Genomic DNA, 22,056 nt, shown 5'->3' on the forward strand with positions numbered 1-22,056 from the left:
CTGTCATCCTGAGGGACCTGGACAGGGTGGAGGAATGGGCCATGACATCCAACAAAAAGTCCTGCACTTGGGTGCCAGAGCGCTGAGAGAGCAGGCAGCTCCCTGGGGAATGGGGTCGAGGAGGGCAGCACCATGGCTGGCAGCAGGGCTTCACATGTGGGCAGGGCCTGCATGTAGCAAACAATATCTGGGGCAGCTGAGAGGCCGCATCACCCAGAAGCAGGCTTGTGGGGACAGGGCAGGGTGGAGGTCAGGCAGGGACGTCAATCTGCAGATCAGGATCAGGCCCTGTGAGGGGAACCGGGGTCAGACACAGCTCGGGGATGGCTGCAGGGCCCTGCGGACATCAGCCTGCAAGTGGGGCTGAGCTTGGCAAGGCCCATGGACGGCCAGGCAGGGCTATGGGGAGCGGAGACCAACATCCTAACGCATCACTGGGGCAGGGACTGATGGCTCTAGGCTGGACTGAAATGGTGTCCTGGGCCATGGACAGGATGGGGGAAGCCCAGGGGAGAGGTGGGTGAGGGCCTTCTGGGAAGGAGCCAGTACAGGCTGGGATCGGCTGCCAGGAGCAGCTCTGAGGGAACGGCCCTGGGGGGGGGCTCCCAGTGGGGCAGTGAGAGGGTCATGGGCCATCAGTGAGGCCTGGCAGCAACGACAGCCAAAGGCAGCCTGGTCTGTATCACCGGGGCAGAGCCAGAGGTTGAGGGGAGTCATTATCTCCCTCCACTCAGATACTAGTTAGACCACATCTAGATGCTGCATCCAGCTTTGGGCTCCCCAATACAAGGCATCAGTAAACTGGATCAAATTCAGGGAGGCCCCCTGAGATGGTGGGGCTGGAGCACTGGCCCTGTGAAGAGAGGCTGGGGGACATGGGCTTGCTCAGCCTGGAGCAGAGATGGCTTCAGGGAGGGAATGGACCTTACAGAAGCCCCCAGGGCCGCTGGGGAGATTGTTAAGGAGATGGTGCTCAGGGAGGAAGGATGAGAGCCAACTGGCATAAGCTGACAGAAGAGAGGCTCAGCCTGGAATACGGGCCCCCCCATGACGACAGTCAGGCAGAGCCACAGGTTGCCCAGAGAGGCTGTCCGATCTCAGTCCTCAGAGATTTTCAAGTCCCAACTGGATGAAGACCTGAGCAGCCTGGCCTGACCTCAGGGCCAACCTACTTGGACCAGAGACCTCCTGAGGTCCCTCCCAGCCTGCAATACCCTGTGATGAAACCATGAGATTGCTGTTCCTTCTTTCAAATGTCACTGAGATGTTAGAAAGGTCAAAGGTCATCTGGGGACACGAGTGACCTAATGGTTGGACAGACATCTAGACAGAAACACCACCTTAGCTCATAAACTGTTTCCTTCTGAAACCAGGCTGAGGGACTGCGTCACTGAACTCAGGTACCACATATATTGGCTGTAGTAATTAAGTTTGAAAGTTGGTGGTGAGTCTCACACACGGTCACACTGCACGCGGCAGCCAGGCTCCACTCAGGCCTAATTCCAGCTGAAATGATTCTCACGTGGAGCTCATCACCTTGTAAAACTACTCATCAAATACTACCCTTGGCCCCTACATGGCGTATTGGCTCCTCAAGGCAAGTGGCAGGCATATGGCTTGCTGAGGGCTTAACATGACTCTACTGTAAAGATACTACCACTGAAGTAGTATTTGTGTACTGGAGACTCATCACCTGGCCGAAAGAAGGCAGCAATATGTGCATCGCTAAGGCAGCACATCCTTCCTCCACAGGAGAGGCAGGCCTGAGCCACGCAGCCGCCAGCGTGTCCCCTGCCTAGAGCTGCATGATGGAGCGAGGCTGGATGCCCCGTTTTAAATCTATGGCATCATTTGCCATCAGAACCCTGGCAACAGTGCTAAGATACTGGATTACTGGATTTTTTTTTTTTTAAATAAACTGTCTGTGGCATTCACAGTAAGTGAAAAATGAACACAGTACACCTTTTTTTCATTTGAATGCAGAATTTATTTCAACATAATTTTAAATATGAAAATCCTATAAATTATGAACATTTATAGAATATACTTTTGCCAAAGAAAAAGCTTGCAAAAGTAAAGGTGTCAAAATCTGGCTCTGCTAAACTGAACGGAGCTGACTGCTATTCAAAGGGTATTTCTCCCCATGTTTTCATGCAGTTGCCTGTTTTACAGAATACCATTGAGTGTAAATATTAGTTTACAGATCCTCAGTAAGCTGCAGTCTTCCACAACCAATTTATGACCAAACGCAATTTTTACCTGCGTACATTAAAGCAAGCCACCTGATTTCCTGTACATATGTAGCATAGCAAATGAAAAAAATTTATGCCACAAGGTGAGAACTTAATCCAACTTCTGTTGAACAGGTAGAAAATATTTACAAATAAAGATGTTCTAAGCCATCCACTTCTAGTCATGAAAAACTGTATAACCATTTACTTCCCTTGTAAACATTTATTTTATTATTCTTTACCTTATGTAGGCTGGTATTCCCGATTTTTGGATGAATATATTTTGCAGAAATGTACAGCAGCAGCAGTTCCTCACTGAAACTCAGCTGGTTTTACTGTCTTGCTCTACAGAATCGTGTACGTACAGAACAGAGCCATTTACAGAAAAGCATAGTTTCCCCTTAGAATACCACATTTTACAACATTGCAATTATACGGTAGTAATTTCCTTCCAGCATTGCTTATGTCAGCATACACTCATATCCTTCCAAAACAGGCATGTCATAGAGATCAATTCTGATTATAAATATAGTTTATATTAGTCCTTCTATGTACAACAAAAGACAAATTACCCCAGTATAAAGTAATTACACTTATATATCAGTACAGATTTGAACTACAGACCCACTTCTTTAACGAAGTTTACAGTACAAAAAAATAAGGATACCAGTTCCCTACTATAATATTTTCATCTTCCACGTTCTTTGGAGTAGTCAGTAATACAAGCATTGCTTGTTTTGTGTAAAATGTATTATTTAAAAATACCAGTATACTGTCCTTCCAGTTACAAAAATATAATTATGTCCTACAGAAATTTACTGAATTAAGTAGTGTATCAAAAATAAGGATCAACATTTTAGACCATCGGTGAATTTAGAAATCAAGCAGAAGTAAATGTGTATTTATTTAAAAATACTATCTTCTTGCTCAGTGAGCTGCTTCTGATTTTGCATAAAAAGAGATCAAAGCTTAGTTAGAAATTTCATGTCCAGGGACAAGTTTTGGCTACTGAGTAATAATACTACATTATTAGTGAGGCCGAAGAAAAGCCACTGGAAAATGTTTACAGCCACTCAGTTTGAAGGATAAAAAGTACTGTGGTGACAGCAGGAATGGTTGAAAAATACCAAGAAGGGATAGAAATGTAGCCAAATGCAAAGAGCGTTTCTTACTGGTTTTATTTACTTCATACGTAAAAACCTACCAGGCCGTATGGCGCAGCTACAGCCCAGCCAAGTGCCCTCTCGGGCCGCTTCGGGTGGTGCTGCCCCGAGGGGGCCCAGCGGCTGCAGGTGCCTCACCCCAAGACCGGCCAAGCACAGAGGCAGCGGGAGAACTTGGGGACATAACAAGTTGTTTTGGTTATGGTTGTCTCCCCATTGTTAGGACAACTTGGGATTCAACCTATGAGGTTTATGTGGCAAATAAATAGGGTAAATCTCTTTACATTGTGCATGGTTTAAAGTGTCAGACTATTAATCCAAATAAAACTGTTCCTAAGCCACAGGCAGAAATCTGACTGTTTAGCTCAACAGTAACCAAAGCTGTGCCAGTTATCAATCTCCCATGTCTGAAAAGCAGATTTCCACACTCAGCTGTGTTTCTTAACATCATCAGGGATTTAGCTGAGTTTTCCGGTGCTGTGCCCTTTGCTGACCTGTTTCCGATATGCTAGCAGCACTTCTGTAACTCACATTCCTCACTGCTCTTGCAACGCTGAGGAGAAAAAAATCCCAGAGCAGAAGCTGCCTCAACTGCACGCCAGAACAAACGCCACTAGGGACGTTGCTGCTACGCTTCCCAGGAATGCAAAAAAAGAACATTCGTACAGAATATGCTGAAAAAATTGAACAGGCTTTGTTTTGGGGGGTGTTTGTAGGGTGGGATGGATTGGCATTATCATGCTGGTAAAGGAGCAAAATTGGAGAAACAGCAATTTATCAGCAAAGTAACCTCTTGGTTTTCTGTTAAGTCTTGTAAGAAAAAGTTGCTCAAGCTAGAGTTTATCCAGTCGAGCACTGCATAGCTGGCAGAAGCCTAAGCCACTGCTTGCTGACTCAGAGGAAAGCCATCTCTGGAGTTACACTGCCCAAAGCTCCACAGTTGTTTACCTTCTATTGTTTTGGGAAGGGATTTTTTAACAATCTTTTTTCCTGCTAGGAGATACAACAATGGTAAAACCTCATATTTAATACAAAAGTCAAATGCTCAGCTAATATAAGGTACTAACTTCTTTAAAACTAATGAAGTTGTACCAACTTATAGCAGCATGAAAACTGGCTCAAAGTATTTTACGTATTTTTGCCTGCCCAGAAACCACCGAGCTATCATGCCATCTTAGTACCACTGGCCCTTCATAGCTCTGATTCTTTATCTATCTCATCTAGGTAGTATTCATCATCAGTGGTGGTATCACTGTCAGAGTCTGAATAAGCTGCTGGGTCTACCTGATAGATATCAGTCGGCTCTCGGGGGGATGAAGCAGCCGATGATATTTTGCTCCCAGCAGAACTTGAGCTCAAAAGCTCAGCCCTGTTTATAGAAGAGGTGTCTCCATCTCTGAGAGCACCAGGGTTATTAAGAAGACAAGGTCTCCACAGTCGCCCTTCTGTGAGTGACCGCTTGATATTTTCCAGGAAAGCCAACTGTTGTTCTTTACCAAATATACCAAATTCAACAGATGGATACATCAGATTTCTAGTGCTGTAGCATTTTTCATTGTCCGATGCCCAGTTTTCATTTTCATCACAAGACAACAGCTCTGAGTAAGATTTAAACCTCTTCCCACGTATACCATCTTCTGGTAGAATACTGCCTCCCAAGGCAGATTCACGGGAATCTCGAGCACAAATACCCTCAGAAAGGTGACGTTCACGCTGATTTTTGACATGACTCTTGCGCAACTGATAGCCATGCAAGTTAGCATTTTTTAAGCTAGCAGACTGAGAGGTATTTTGACACTGACCAAGCACTGTCTGGGAAGTCAAGTTTTGCTCTGGACATATCTCTGCCTGCAAGCGGCTATTGACATAAGTGTTTGAGTTTTTGTCAATTAAAAGTGGCAAGGGAGGACTGCCAGCATGACTGCCAGCTCTTTTCTCATCCTCCAGTGGGTCTGATGTAGTAGCGCTGTGAGAGGTGGGCTGGCTTTTGCTTTCTAACCTCAGATCAAGTGTTTGGCAATTCTTATTTCTTGTAGTTACTGCTTTATCTGGAAATAGGGATGTAAGACTTGGCCTGTTTTGCATTTTCATTGTAGTTTTTTGGGGAGTGATGGCTTCCTTCTGGGTATATGAGCTTGTAAAAGACCTCCAATTGGTGTTATTAACAAGCAAAGAAGGATCATTCTGATTTTCAGTCGTCTTATTCTCAGCTGTTCTTGGTCTTGGTGTATTCTTACCAGGGTCCAGACTGTGATTCTGATTTTCATTGTCAGACTGCAGGAATGGCTGATAGGAATCTGTTGAAACCAATGAGTCAAGGGACATGTTGACCTCTAAAGAAGTGGCACTTCCATCATTCTGTGAAAAAATGTTACTTATATGCGGTTTGGGGGGTAAATTTTTACTTGAAAATTTTCGACTTGTTCTGTAAACAGCTGCCAGTTTATTTTTAATTGAAGGTCTGTTTTTCCTTTTTTCTATATCTTTGACTTTGTCTCTCGTGCAGTCAGAGAGAAGCTTGTTCTCATCTTCTGCACTCTGTGTTATCGTCTGATCTTGTGTAACCCTGAGGACTTTATCTTTACAGTTAATGTTCAGGCTGCCTTCACTGTGCCTCTCTGATTCCTGCAAACCACTATAATCTTTACCCATCCGAGCCCTCTGAGAGTTCTGCTCTTTTTCAGTTTTTGAATTCTTTAATTCATCTGTATCTGTGCTAACCACTTCGTTTAGCCGAAGTAATAGATCAGCACTGGAAGCTGTGCTTATCTCAGATGCTTTGTTCTGAGACTCAGAAAGCACTTTGCTACAACAGTTTAAATCATTTGCATTTTTTCTTGAATGGTCAGCCCTTAATTGCAGTCCACAACATTTCTTATTATACAGAGGCGGGGTTTGATGCAGGAAATTTACTCTCTGTTTGACTTCAGTACTATCTCTGTACGTGTCTTCCGCAGGAAGATGTGGCACATCAGCATGCTCTGTGTCACCGTTCCTTCCAAGTGAACTCCTCTCTCCTGGGCTGAGGAGTAAATGGTTCAGATTTTTATTGTTCACTTTAGGGGTCTGACAGCAGTTTTCAGATTTGCCCTTCTGTATCGTATTTTTATTTGCTGAAATAGAATACAAAGGATTCTCTAAACGTCTGCCTGGCTTGGGAGGGGTTGATAAAGAGGATGTTAGTGGTGTGGCTGTTTGTAAACTTTCCTTCTTTTCTTTTAGACATATTTCTCTATTTTGGCTGCTTGAAGCATCAGAAATGGCCTTACCTGACTTAACCACTATTGCGGTGGATTGTGGACCGCAATAAGAAATTTCTTTTGTCACCATGTCAGAAAGCACATTTTCTGCTAATGAAAGATCTGCTAAACTATCTTTCCTGTTACGTACCACACTCACTGACTTTGAAGCACACATCTTCTCAGAACTAGGAAATAAGTGGGAATCCTCTTCTTCACTATCAACAGCAGTCCCTAAGTTCTGAGGTGTGACCAGAGCTGAAGATACTAGGTCAGAAGAATATGAAGGCACCTCTTTTTCCACAGTACTGTGGGGAAAAAAATTTGCTAAACTCACATGACCTTTGGTTTCCTTGTTTTGTATTCTTGGTGACTGAGCATTTTCTTCGGGACAAGGTAGATCTACGTCCTCTGGATTATCTCTGAAGAGGTTACAAAATGTTCTTGAATGCCTCCGTGGTAATGTGTAGTAAATTGAAACTAGTTCATGATACTTGACATGATCTTCATCAACACAAACTGTAAATGTGCTTGTAGTTTTATATTTCTGCAAAAAATTTCCCCTCTCCTTACAATCTGAAACCACAGAGGATTCTCTTCTGCTTAGACGTTTACATCTGTTTGTCAGTTCAGCTGATGTACTTTTACTTACTGAATCATTAGGACTTTTGGTAAAAGGACTGGGGTAGTCTTTTTCTTTGTTTCTTGTAGCAGCACTTAATGACGCTGATGTTAAAAAGGAAAGTTTTGAGTCTAAATAAGACACATCTCTTTGTTTTGAACAAAAGGCATCAGCTCTATGTGAAGTTTCAGACCTTAAACAATCGTATGTTGTTCTCCTTTCTCTAGGTAAAGAGATGGGCGTATCTGACATAATACTACCAGCAATGCTAGCTGATTTTCTAGGCAAAGTGTAATAAATAACAAGTGGGTCAGAAGACTTAAAGCTGTTTCTGCTAGGGGAGCCGGCAATGCTGCAGCTACTGGTATGTCTCAGCAAGCTGTCTTGCTTGTGAAGCCTTTCAATACAAGGTGAATGACTCCTTATTTTTCCGCTTTCTTTTTCTAGGCAAAAATAACTTAAACTACGTTCAGAGGTCTTGGGGTCTCCATCAAAGCTATGCATATAAATATGTCCAGAATTTCCATTTTGTGGAGAACTAGTAGTGAATTGTCCATTACAGTCCTTAGGAACTAAAGTGCTTGTATTTTGCAGTGCTTTCTGTGAAATCTTTTTGGTAACACCTGTTCTGCTCACTTGAGCTGTTTTTCCACCTTCTACTTGAGACTCAGTAACTGTGCAGTTTACTGAAGAGCTAGTTAGTGTTCCTAAACATTTAGAATTGTCTTTATGAGAAAGTGCTTGTGGAGAGCTTTGTGAGGAGCTAGATGAACAATCAGGAGGACAGGGCAACATGCTGTGACATTTTGCTAATTTTTCAGTGTATGGAGCAGAAGCAACATTCACCAGTGAGGACTGTCTCTTTGGAGTAGCTTGGTTAACAGCTTCTGCACTTCGATTATCCTGTTTGATGCTCTCTCTTTTTGCTGCATCATGCAGATTATATTCCCATTCTTTCTGACTTGGACAAAAAGGTTCCTTCCTGCTGTCATCGGCTGGCAAAATACAGGGAGGCTGACTGAACACACCGTTGAGTGGGCAATAATCTTCCTTCATTGGTACATTTCTTTTATCACTGTTTGATGTATACATTTTTGCAGTATCTCCTCTGGCAGTGACTTGCGTTTGTCTCTTTGCTCTCATTGTGTTAAAGACAGATGCATCGCTTTGCAAAACAGCATGAGCAGGGCTGTTAGAGGGAAAACTCTGAGTGTTGATGTAGTTTGTATCTGCTTGTTGAGAAACTGATTGCAATGGCATGTCTTCATCTGGGAGCTTCATACCTTCAACCTTTTCTAGTTGTGTAAAGTCAGCCTTAATACTTCTTCGGGTAACGACAACTGAATTCCTGTTCAGTCCTGTAGGTTTTGTTTGGTCCTTCAAATTAGGCAAGACTGACTCATCAGTTCTGATACTAGATGAAGAAACTGAAGAGTTACAACTTAGCCAAGGCTGGCAGCCTTCAGTGAATTCTGAAAAAGTTCTGCTTGCACTTCTTGTTGTCCTTTTGGTATTCATATTTTCTGGAGAATACACATGAAAATTGTTCTGCAGGCACTGTGAACCAAACTGGGCATTCTTTGTATGTGCCCACTGCTGGTCATTTAAATTAGCCATAATCACTTCAAAGCTGGCATCAGGGGAAATAAATGCTTCATCACTGTAGTACAGAGGAATATCAGCCCAAGAAGGATAGCTGTCTTTTCTTCCATAAGAAGGATTTTTTTGGTTTGCATACAACTTGCCATGAGAAGAAGTATCTCTATAGTAGGATCTAGAGAGATTATTTTCTGATTGGTACAATGGATAATTTTCCCAGTTATCAAAGGGCAATGGAGAAGTAGCTTTGTCAGGGCAACTGACTCTACTAAAGCAATTACTGCTTGAAATAGATCTTCTGTAGCGGTGTTTTGAGTGGTAACATGCGTATTTCTTGGTTTCTTGCAAAGGGCTAGGATGTCTACCATGGTCTGTAGCATGAAACTCCATCAGTGACTGGGTTCTAAACATTTTTTCTTGAGTTGTTGTTTGTCCAGGAGAGTCTGGTGTGTTGTTCCATACAATAGAAGACAGAGGAATTCTCTTTGGGTTCTGTCGACCAAACCTTGGTACAAAACCATTGTTGCTCTCCCTTGCCAACGGATGTTGTGAGCTAGATGCTGACAGCTGGTCAGAAGATACTGATGATGGACGTCTTCGGAGGGAACATACAGAGTAACTTCTGCCAGCTGAATCCCTGTTCATACAACTCTTATGCCTAAATCCACTGTTCTGTGTTATGGAAGGAGGATATAAGCTACCTTCTGAAGACCGTCCGAAAGAAACAGAAGACAGCCTGCTGCTTAGCAGATGAGGATTTCCATCGACTGGATCAGCATATTTGTAATCTTCTGGAAAGGCTGTCTGGTGCCAATTTATATATGCACTGTGCAATTTCCTTGGTCTGATTAAAATCTTGTGTTCATCTTTGGCTCTTATTGTTCTTAGTCCAGCTGGGAAAAATGTGCTAGGCATGTCACTCCAGTCATTTCTGTGTTGCCCTCTACTAGCAGTCTGCCTCTTTGAAGTAGGAAATGCACTGCTGTATTGGACATTTGATACACTGCTAGTAGAAACTGTCCTGTCCAGTGGGTCTTGGGCTTGTTCCTGGGCCAGCTGGTCATCCAGATCATTTAGAACTGCACAGGAGAAAAAAAAAATATATTTGGTTTTGTTTTCTTAAATAATCTTCTGGCTATTTATGTTAAAAAGTTTCATGTATGACATTAATAATCAGAACTGGTTTTAAAAGGAGCCAGCTCCTTGGCATTCAAAACCCTTCCCAGATCACACATTCTTCCTCCACAGGACCTTTCAGCGGTCACCCATTATGACTACAAGGAAGAAAAATGTGCTGCTCCGTGACTGATCTTAAAACTGCTCTTTATGTAAATGTTAGTCTTTATGCTATTCAAACAAAACACAAAACAATTTGAAGTCTGAATTCTTACTCACATGCTATTTATGTCTCTGTGTGTGTGTAAACTTTCCAAATCTAGTTTGTAAACAAAAAATCCCTGAGAAGAATTCACTAGGCAAACATGAACCTTTCTGTGTGTTCACAAAGCAGAGTTATGATGTAACTGTAACAAAACACAGAATCCTGCAAACCATCAAACAAGCATATTAAGTAGTTTGGCATGTCCACCGTTTGTTTTGTTCAGAAAAGAAGTTCTCCACTAAATTGTAGCTTATTACTTCAAAATGAGCAGTGAATCCAGACATTTTCTGGATAAAAAAGGGTAATGAAATCGTCAGGAACCTGTGATTCATTCTAGCAACAAAGCTGTATTTATATATACAGAAAGTCTCATGAACTGGAATTAGATACTATACAGCTCAGTTAACCAAGATATTCAGTCATAAGACTAAGTTACAGCAATGTATTTGAAGTATTTTACTGGCAAAAACAATTATGCCTTGCTAACGCACACAAGATATAAACACAAATGGATATGGCTGTTTTGTTACAGCATTTCCTAATCCATTTAAATAAAAATGACTGATAAGTCATTACAGATCTGTGCAAATGGTACAGAGTCATTAGGAAAGCACTGCTAGGTATGAACAGTTGGAATAACAGGCGATACAAAGGCACTAAAATTTTCCATTTTTTTCTAAGTTTCTCTTGAAGCACAGAAGAGAGGAGAGTCCTGAGACAGTCAGTTTAGAACAAGAGAAAAGATTAGTTTTTCTGAGTCTTCCATTTGGAAGACATCAGCCAAGCTATGTACAGTTTTTCTCTGTCAGTGGGCAAGTATGCACAGTTATGGCTGACACCCAAAAGCAGTGACAGGCACGTGAGTTTCAGAAGAACCACTGTCCAACACGCAGTGCTCTCCTCTTCCAGCACTGCTGACTCATGCACTGCTTCCCGATCATGCTTTCAGTCTGTGATCTCTTGCAATTTTGGGTGGTAGAAAGAAATATTTATGGACATTGCTTTGCATAGCTCTGAGGAAGTTTATGGAAGAACACCTCTCTACTCCCATAGGCTGGCTCTGATCTTGCCTCGCTTCCCAGCAGTGAGAGAGAAAAAAAGAAGAAAAAAAGAAGGAAAAAAAAAGAACCAGCAACTTTTGACTGGTGCATAAGGCTCCCAGAAAGCTAACTGAATGCCATAACACCTCTTCCTTCTGTGGTTTGAGGCTTTACAATTCATAAAACCAGGCCCAGTAATTCATCATTATCAAAATTATGTATGCAGGAAATTGGGATGAAATTCTTCTCAGATAACTGTATGTCTGCATCTAAAGGACACAATATGGGCTTCTCTAAGAATCAGCAGAGAGGAATGTACACTTTTAAGGTGTGATCCTTCTGAACTGGATCAGTATGAGATGAAATGCACTCTTAAGAGTGACCAGTGACACATCTTGGGGTCACTGCCAGAGCAGACACTCTGCTGTCAGACAAAGCCAGCAAAATGCAGACACTATGCTAGAAAGTAATGAGCTGCATCTTTACAGCCTACGCTTCAGCAGAAAATTCTACTAAACTAGTCACCACAGTCACTTCTGGTAACAATAATATCAGAACAAAGTAAATACACACTTACCACTGAAAATCTCCTTCTCTAGCTGTTCATTCCATTCCTGTGTACTGTTCTCCATCATTTCATTTTGGTTTGCATCAAAAGAATGACCACTTTTTTCAGTTGACATTGGGGAATTACACATTTCAGCCTGTTAAAAATTGTAAGGCAACATGATTTTAGTTCTACATGTGGGTTCAAATCACATTTCACATGTCACATCACAAATCGTGTCACAAGTCACAGAGGTCAGTAGACTCTTTGTGCGCCCATTAAATACTGTATTATCAAAATATACAACTGAGGATTGTAAAGTTGCATGCAGTTTAGAGACTTTTACATACATAACAGGGAGATTTGCTCATCTTGTCCTCATGCAGTAGCATGTTTTGGACATGAGTTATAATGACCTTGTAACAAGGGGCATAGTTTACTTGTTTTCTCCATATGCATCCTTATTGCATTGTATCTCTTAATTTACTTTTTCCTAATCCCTTCTTCCTTGACCAGCACATTTAAGATTCACACACTGACATCCCAACAGAGATTTAATAATTTAACACCATAGTCAATTTTCATATTGCAAGACAGATTGCACTTTAGGGGGCCATGATAAATTACCTTAGCAGTGGGGAAAATGTCATCCTATTCCCCCTCCATTTTACATGTTTACATGTCCCCTTTAGTTTCCATGCTGGAGAAGTTTGATCCCATCCATATTTCTCTTGACTCTGAGTCTCAGATGGTAGAAGTGCAGACAACTGCTGAACTTCTGATTCATTTTAGCTGAGACTCTTCCTCCTTTTTTAAATAAAAACCCTTACTACTTTTTAGTTCTCAATAATTTGTAATTATTAATAATTATAAAGTAATAATTATTAATCTCAAAATATTTGTAATATTTTACTCATCTAGCTATAATAGTCTATTTATATAATAGGCATGATTCTTGGATAGGATCTTTGTTCGGTCCTATATTAATATGGATTAACCCTTTGTTTTTGAAATATGAGAGAAGGGAGGTGGCCAATTTACCTCCTCTACACCTTTGATTACATACCCTATACCTTCTTAGTCCCCTCTGTGGTTATACCATATGATTGAAGAGGAGGAAAGACATGTTAGTAATACAGGGCAATAAAGTAATTAAAATAGCAAGTATCATTCCTGGAGGAAGTCTGTTTATTTCAACAGCATGCACTTAAATTACATCAGAAATAAATGTGTTGTTTCATCCTTAAATTGAGCTCATGCTTATAAAATGGAACATTCGCCAAAAAATAATTTCCCGCTGTCAAAATTTACATTTACACGGTAATTCTGTGCATGGAAATGTTGCAGGACAAGCTCTAGCTTACTGTCTGCCCAAGTCAGCTACTCTTTTTCATCCTTGTACAAATGGAAAGAAACAAAGTAAATACACTAGATTATTTATTCAGTGTGAGTTTTGACCTATTGCAGGTTGGTTTCAGTTGCCAAAATATGTGAGAGTTTTGGCCTAGGAAATTACCCATCCAATTATTCCATCATAAAGAGAGAACTGAAACCTGATCAGACCTAGACTTAGGACTAACCTAGGAAAGCTTTGGACTTGTACAGGTAACAGGGCAAGCTCATTCTATTGCATTCAACAGGTTCACAACAGAGATGTTTTACTCAGTGTTAAAAACAAGAACTGCAAGAACACTATTTAAACAGGTGTTACATCAGCAGCCTAAGCAAAGGGAACTAGTTTTTGAAAAAACTGTGGTTTAAACATTGAAGACAATAAAGTTGATAAGCTACTTACCGTTGCCATTTCAGCCACTTTTGAAGATGGGCTAGCAGAACTGTCATATCTGTAGGCAGAAGGATTTAAATGTTGGCTTTGAAAAGGAACATGATGTAATTTTACCAGGTAGTAAATATCTAGAAGTTTCTCTTTAACAACTGTTGAGAAGAATCCGAAAAAAGACTGCTCTATGAAGAATCCATCCTTCCACCAAAAAAATCTTGCTAACAAAAAAATGCTGGGTAAATGTACCATTCGGTTTGGCCTTGTCAGCTTGCAAATGTCATAGCTGCACAGCCACGAATGAACTCAACCTACTGATACCTCAATGTCTGCAACAGCCATAAAGTAATTGTTTCAAACCAGCATTAGGATAAGATGGTATTACTTCTTTTTTCAAACGACAATAATCTAGCAGGTCCTAGGAATAGCTGAAGTTAACTACTTGTAAATCTGTAAGTGGTTTGCATCTGCAGTTCTATTGTTTTACTCTTCCATTTCACCCTGCTTGGACACAGAGCGGAGCTCTGCCCCTGCAAAGGAGGAGAGACAGACAGCAGACTGGTTTTGGTGTGAACTTTGAACTTGCTGCTACTCACCCAAAACAGTCTTTATTTACCAATTTTTAATACATGGTAGAAGGCTCATCTGCTTTCCTAAACTATATAGGACTGCAAGGATTTGGCAGAGAACTGGCTAGAACATCTGTGAGTAATGCAGTGGTTAGAACAAGTCTCAGCCCTGAATATAAAAGGTATCCTGTTCTACAGGGTGACTTGCAGATGCACAAATACAAAATAAACTACAGAAACAAGAACAGGACTTGATTTCACTGAGTCTATTCGAGTCTGCAGATTCTTATTTTACAACTAAGCAAACCCAGTCCCTTCAACAGCCCTGAAGGACATGTTACTCAGCTTGTGCTTATTGCCAGCTCTTCTTTGTCTCAGAAACCTTTTTTTTTCCCAGGACATTAATTCTTGAAAGAAATTCAGGTAGGGAAAGACAGTTCTGCTCAGTCCTGTTTGCCTCAAACTCTTTTTGAATGACCTTGTTCTTAGGCTCTTAAAACCTTGTTGTGCTCAGGTAGGCTACTTTATTGTGCTTCAACAGCAAGTATAAACTGGCTTGTTGGCAGGTTCCTTGTGGCCCAGCCTTTCCTCCTGAAGTGCTTTGTCATTTGTTTGCAATGTGCTTGCAGGCAGGGAAGAACAGTTGAAAGGTGCAATTTGTTTTTCTCTTCTGTAATTGTGAACTGTAAAACCAGGATTCCTCTCTGACATGGGGTCCAACTGAAACCAAAGGAAACAAGCCTGTTGACCTCAGTGGGCTTAGGATCTGGCCAGACAATCTGAATCCAAAATTCCTAATTTTCCTTGTAGCACTGAATATGAACAGCCATTAATTCAGTGGGTTACCGCTCCCTGTGAATGAGGTTTACAGAACCAGGACTCAGAGATTTACATAGCTCTTCCCTGAAACTAATATAATGTTGAATAGGGTTTAATGCTTCTACAACAAATTAAGAATGAAACTTATGTTTCAGAGTTTTACAATGATCTCCTGCAAACTGAATTCAATTAAATCCTGTGGCTAAGCAAGTTACCTTAATTTTAATTATACGCATAAGAAAAATGTAAAAGCTTTGTCAGAAGCTCTCTTCTTCAGCTTTACTGTGCAAAGACGTTCTACAGTTCTCCCCACTTGGTGCTGTGGGGAGAGCTTGGTGTTGCATTAATTGCTCCTTGCAACGAAGCTGCATGTAGTAGACATGTTAGAAATGTCTTCTGATAGTCTAGGCAAAAATTAAATTTTTATTTGCACCTCTGGCACTATTCTAAATTCCTCCATGTCTTTGTTGTCACTGTTCTTTCACAAGTAACTGGCCAGTGCATCCTGCTTTATTTTTCTCCCTGCCAACTTATACAGACAAGGTTATTTTAATCTTTTCCCTATGCCAATCCCTCCACTTCTCAAACTGCCTCATTATTTTTTCTGAACACTTTTATGTTTTTCAGCATTTCAGAATTAAAGTTTTGCTTACTTCCACAGAACTACTGCTTAATTTTAGGAAAAAGTAATTCAGTTTCTTTTTTGGCTAAGGATATTGAGCAATGTTTACATTATTTCGCACACATCTGCACACGCACATACACACACACTTGTAAACACTATCTATTGTTCATAAACAGAAAAGAAGTTAAAATACTGCTCAAGTTCAGAAATATTTGCCATCACAAAAATACTATTCGCTACGGAAAACAAGAAGTTATATTTTATACTTTTTCACTTATACACATATGTATCTTCTTTATGACAACCCAATGTAAGATTAAATGTAAAAGATGACTCTACTTACTACTATCACTACTGGTAACAATAATATAAATCCATGAATTAAAATCTGCTGTGAATTAGTATTTTCACCGAGGCACCTGACTTCCCCAGGCCATCTCCAAGTTGTCTAATGTCAGACCGTAATCTGTTTTATTCTATACTGTTCTTATCAGCACTACATAAGAAGGCAGCTAAGCAAGAAATACATAAATCAATGAAAATGAAATCAACGAAAACACAATTAAACAGCATTTCTCTTCCAGTGTGAATCACACTTACATATTAGAAAAGAGTAAGGATGAATTCAAGAACACCAAACACCTTTGAACCAAAAGTGATCGAACATTTCACTAGCTTCAGACTACAGTTACAAACCTTTTATTAGCATCTTCTGTATCTCCACATAAGCATATTCTGTTTTGCAGCATCCATAATTTATTCTCACAGCAAAACACCACCACAACTGATGAAACCGTCTCTCCCGTTCAGAAAGGACCCTCTAAACAGCCATTAACATTTAGCTATTTAAAAGCTTCTGCCAGTTAGGCTTACTTACAGGATTTACAGTGCTGCCTCCTATTGTATTTCACTAGCTCTCCAGAATAACTCTACCTGGTGAGAGGCAGATTATTTTACTGCTTTGCCTATGCATAAAACAAACCACATGCCACGGCAACACCTAGAAGAGGGTGGGGGAAGTTTTGGACAGAGAGGCGTGACTAGAAAATGTAGCAATCAGCTCAGTTACACGTCAGGATTGACTTGTTTATTTTTCAAGCTGTGCTCGGTGAGAAATCAAAGGCATCTGAGCCTGAGATACGCTAGATTTTCTGTGGAAAAGCCAGATAAACACATATTATAAAAGCTGATGCAATGAGTAGGCACGGTTTATTTTTTTTCCTTCTTAAATTAAGAAATCATTTCAATGCTTAGATTCTGCAGCAAAGCCTAGACTTTTGCTTGTGCATTGGCTGTCTTATTGTGCACCAGGATGAAGCACCCTTTAAGTCTGATTCTCTTTTACACAAGTGCCTCTTTATTCTGCAGGGGGGGCTGTGGTCCGCTGTTGGTGTGTCCCAGCATAAGGGCTGTTATGTCACAGGAAAGAGGAGGGAGTGGATGACATGTACAGAGCAGTGTTAGAACTTCGTGAATTTTTTTTCTATGCCGTGTTGCTATGTAGGACAATTGTTACCAGTAAACATGCACAAAGCTAACCTCATGCCTCTATTCAAACCTCTCCTCAAATCTTCTGCTTTGATACAAACACTCCACAATGGCAAGCTGCTGTGCTCAAAACCTACGTATCAGACTAATCATCGTTTCTTTAGAGGATTGCATTCCCCGTCATTGTTTATTACAGCTGTTCCTCGTCTTAGCATCATGCCACCGAGAAGCCCCAGGCATAGACCAGAATACCAGCCTGAGACTCACAATCAGAGTGAAAATCAGCTCTGTGCCACAGATCTTGCAGCTTCATACTTAAGATTTCACAGCACTGCACAATGCACCTTTACCTATGATTGCCAGTCCAAGCATTACCCTAAGATGTACACAAAAATAACAATATTTCATTCAGGTGTTGCTGTCATACAGGACCATACAGGACAAAAGTTAGGAGAGAAGAGTCAGCCTAACTAGCCCCAGTGTAGCCCCTGCCCCCATTCCCTCTGAACAGCAGCTCTAACCCTGTGGATGGCAAGGGAGAAGGGTGCTCTTCAAACAGCAGCTCCAGCACTGTGTATGAGACCATTGTTGGTTCAGATCCAGCTGAAACCAAAGCCCTGCTGAAGCACAGAAGACAAAAGCACTGGAGAGCCACGATGTTTGCCTGACTAGAGCTAAAGCTGCAGGCCTGCCTCTAAGCTGCCTCTGGGCTAGAAATGGTGGGAACTGATGCAGCGGAGCTGCCTGGGGCCAGTACTCTCTGCCATGGCCTGGGAAAGCTACACTTGCCTGTTATATCACAGCCATAGGGCACCAGATCCCCATGCACCTTATACCTTGTCCTCTTGAGAGGGGATTAAATAGGATGCAGCCACTGTTAAGTCTAGGGGCTTTCATACACTTAAAGCCTTTACGCAAAACGTGAGCAAAATAGATTTAGCCAAGAGACTTTACCTACTACTTGCCACTTAGTCCTCATTCTGACACAAAGCAGATAATATCTCATTACATGACCAAGTAAAATCCCAGTCTTCCCAGTGAGGTGACAGGCAAGAGACTAGTAAAATAATTTTAACAAAGTTTTCTAAGCAAAACACAGAACAATTCATAGACTTTTTTAAAGCTGGAAATAATGTATGTTCTCATTACAGCTCACCGTGGTTGCTTCTGAGTCTGGTTTTTCCTTGATTTTCTAAAGGAGAAAAGCCAAGCAAAAGGTGATCTGAACCCCAGAAAGGAAGCTGAAGTGTTCTTTTGTGCTTGAGTAGTTGTGCGGGATGGCATTTTTAATTCTTTATGATCTAAAAATAGAATAAAAATTTATTTATTTCAAGTTCTTACTAAATACGGTATTAAAATATACATTAAAAGTTGTGTCTTCATAAACAATTTTCTTTTGCTTACCTTTTCTTGCCAGGAAAATCCAGTTTTACTGACATTTTTGGACAGACTACGTGACATGCTGGTTTGCAATGACTAATTAGAAGACTAAGAGAAAGGTAAACAGGTCTGAAGTTTCAAAACATATTATTGGGTTTGGGTGATGCGCATGAGATAAATGAGGCTGACTTTCAGAAAGTAATCAGCACTCAACCATTTGAAAACCAGAACCACTTTAAAATATAGGCAAATTAGACATTTGAAAATTGAGGCACCCACAATCATTAGTCACTTTATTTTCACCTTTTAAGAAATATAAATATGACAACCCTGAATATACAGTGGTTTAATAGACTATAATGTAACTGCATAACAGTAATTCAGACTAAGGTGTCTTCTGTATCATACAGTTCTTTATGATGGGATTCCCATGGACACTGGAACACATTTCTTTCTGCTACAAATTGCATATCAGAACTATATTTTAAATGCAAGATGTCATGAATGATTTCTTTGGGAAGGTTATGATCTGATTTCTTCAAATGGAACATAAACCCAGTCTGTCTGTAAAAGCAGCTGGCATTTGGGGTGAAGGAGAGGATGAATATTGCTCACAGATTAGGGAAAGAAACTGCTGGGTCTGCTATTAAAACATGCCACAGGAAACTGGAGAAGATAAGGAAACAAGACTTCCCTTAGGAATAAGGCACTGCATCTTTTTTTCTTCCAGTTTAAAACATCACATGCCTGAAACAATACAACAGCCTGAAAATGGCTTATCCAATGACTGTAGGAGAAAGCATAACCAGAAATGAGAGGACAGTGTCACTGATAACAACAGCAAGCGGCTGTGATTTGGACCTAGTCCAAAATGAAGTGAATACTTCATGTCATGCGGTTTAAATCCTGTGTGTAATACATGGCTTTCACTTCAGTGACAATCTCTGGGTATTACAAAATGCTGCATCCTTTACTCCTTTTACTCTAACCTCTTGGTGGCATTGTTTGACTTGACAATGAAAGTGACATCAGGAAAGTCCTGACAGCACTCTGCTGTAGCCAGCATGGTCTAGGGATGTAGACAGAGCAAGGCTTGTGGGTAGAAGTAATACCTTTTATTAAACTAAGTCATACAGCTGGAAATATCAGACAAGCCTCTGAGGCACACAGCCCCTTCTTCAGATCTGAAATAGAAAGAGCAGCTTTCAAAGTTAAATACCAGAGAACAATTACACGGATTAATTAGCTAACACATCAATTAGACCACCTCTGAAAGAGATAGCTGTGGACTAGAGGGGTTGTTGGGGAAAAGTAGTCAGGAAAGACAGACATCTGTTCTGTGTAGATCTGTAGTTGCAGGACGGTTTTTAGGGTTTTACTTTTCTTTTGACTCTGATTCCAGTTGCTATGAAGCACAAACAGGAAGAGCTCAATGAAAAACATGCAGAAATGTGAATGGAATAAAAGTGTATGTTATGCATTAAAACTATCTGGACTGAAGATGAAAAAGACAGAACAGAATGCCGTGCTTGCTATAGAGACACCATGTTCCTTGTGCATGTTCATTTTGGATGGGCAACAGAACCTATGAAATGAGATCTGCAGAAGTTGCTTCCTGGTCAGCCCAACTTTCCAACCCATATCACCCCCCCTGATAATCAGCACTGGCATGCCTTTAGCCCAGTGCTACCAGGAAAAGTTTTTCACTGGTACAGTCAAACCTCTTTCACTCAAACCCAAATTACCTACTTATTCCAAATGTCAGGTGCCTCTGGATTCTTTAAGAAAACTAGGTGAACCTGAAACAGTTTTTGTACAAAGTGAGCATTACTGCTTTGATTGGGAAACTATCACTCTATTTACTATAATTACAGCAACTTCATCTCGGTTAAGGAAGAAATTTTTTACAGTGAGGACAATCAACCACTGGCACAACCTCCTCGGGGACATGGTGGAGTCACCTTCATTTGAGATTTTCAAGATGTCACTGGACAGGGTGCTAAATAATCTCATTCAGGCTCCCTTTCCCATGAAAGGCTGGACCAGATGATCTTCCAGTGTCAGTCCAGCCTGGGCTATTTTGTGACTTTAACTATGGGATAAGAATATCAGGGATTTTCTGTTGTGACTCCCAGCTGTGCTTTTAACGGAATCTTAAAGAAACATAGTCATTTTGAAAATATATCTTTGGAAAACTTTGACATGAGAAGGAACTCAGTGCAATTTCAGAAACTCCTTAGCTATTACACTCTGAAATGCTTTAAGACACTGGTTTTGGTGACCATTATCATATAGATAAGGAAATAGAAAAATGCAACTCACTGGTGTTTTTGCTCTTCCTCAGCTGATGCTCTAATGGTGGTTTCAGCATTCTATTGACATCAGTGTAATTCTGAAATTTTTTTCTTTGTATTTCTTCAAACCATTCTCCAGTCACTCCCTGCAGCCCTGTTTCAGATGTCTTTCTCTTCAGAAGTTTGCTTGAAAGGAAAAAAAAAACCGCAATTTATTTTTAAGCCATTTTGGATATTACAGCCAAATCATTAGGAACTCTCCCTGATGTTCATTGAAGTATTTACAGGATATTTCTACATACAATGACTTTTAAAAGATACAGTGGGACATGATACATTCACAGTAATCACATAAAAGTTTTAGTGACAGCAGAATTCTCCAGCTTAACGAGGTTAAGTGGACAACTCATACGCTTGCATTATGCTCTGCCTTGAAGAAGTGCATCCTTCTTCCTTGTAAAAATGAGGTAATAATTCATAAGCATTATAAAACTAATTGAAATTAAGATTAAGTTCAGCCAATAATCAAATCAGAATAGATAATACTCTAACAAAGAAGTTTTGAAATATTTATTCACTCATTTAAGCAGAAGCAATAAGATTATTCTGATTTTCAAGAGGAAGCTCGCTGAGGCCATGACAGTGAGGTGCCCACCACACATTTTCAATGTAAAGGAGAATAATATATTGTGAGTTCAGCTAATAGGTATTCATGCAACATGTTCAACAAGTTTATCACATTTTCTCTTTCCTTGCTGCATAGTGATTCTGCCCGTGCTTAATATGTATGGAAGCAACAAATAATGAGTATGAACATTCTGCCACGCAGAGGCAAAGCCTGAACAAGCTACAAACGTGGCTGCAATTGAAGAAGCTGTTTAGTAGCAAGTTCAGATTTTAGACCAAGAGGCCACAGGAATTAATTGTTTATCTGGACATAAAAGAACAAGGTACAGTTGCAAAGGAGTCAGCACAGGGCAATGGACAGGCAAAGTTACTGGTTTTCAAATTACATTACACAAGTGCCTAAAGTACAGATGCAAACCCAGCAAATCTACGCCCCAACTGATTCTAATGGCAACAGAACAAGACTTCGTGCACAGCTTGGAGAGGTAATAACAATGTTTTAGCAAGGCTTCCATGTAAATCTTCCACCTTAATCAGTGGCAAAACCCATGACTAGGAATACAGATGCTCTCACAAAACATAAATTATTTCAGTTATCAATTGAAATAAAACCTCATATTTTCTGAGACAACATTAGTTCACAAAACAAACT

The 22,056-nt window shown here is 40.6% G+C and overlaps 2 protein-coding genes across 5 annotated transcripts in view; one reads left to right on the top strand and one right to left on the bottom strand.

Moving 5' to 3' along the window:
• ATM (ATM serine/threonine kinase) overlaps window positions 1-22,056 on the top strand; it is a 579,279-nt gene that overhangs the window by 131,071 nt on the left and 426,152 nt on the right. The window lies entirely within an intron of this gene.
• The window catches only part of EXPH5 (exophilin 5), a 36,343-nt gene continuing 16,721 nt past the window's right edge, over window positions 2,435-22,056 (bottom strand). For 2 of the 4 annotated variants that reach the window (XM_075082398.1, XM_075082407.1), the window contains 5 exons: window positions 20,806-20,963; window positions 18,260-18,404; window positions 13,618-13,666; window positions 11,853-11,979; window positions 2,435-9,933 (listed from right to left, as the gene is read on the bottom strand). In XM_075082398.1, coding sequence (XP_074938499.1) covers window positions 4,586-9,933; window positions 11,853-11,979; window positions 13,618-13,666; window positions 18,260-18,404; window positions 20,806-20,963 — 5,827 coding nt within the window. In that variant the 3' untranslated portion in view covers window positions 2,435-4,585. Of the gene's footprint in view, window positions 9,934-11,852; window positions 11,980-13,617; window positions 13,667-16,311; window positions 16,709-18,259; window positions 18,405-20,805; window positions 20,964-22,056 lie in introns of those variants that run through there. The other 2 variants (XM_075082416.1, XM_075082422.1) reach the window with 2 other exon arrangements.

Source organism: Phalacrocorax aristotelis, chromosome 1, assembly GCF_949628215.1.
Source record: "Phalacrocorax aristotelis chromosome 1, bGulAri2.1, whole genome shotgun sequence".
NCBI classification, from domain to species: Eukaryota; Metazoa; Chordata; class Aves; order Suliformes; family Phalacrocoracidae; genus Phalacrocorax; species Phalacrocorax aristotelis.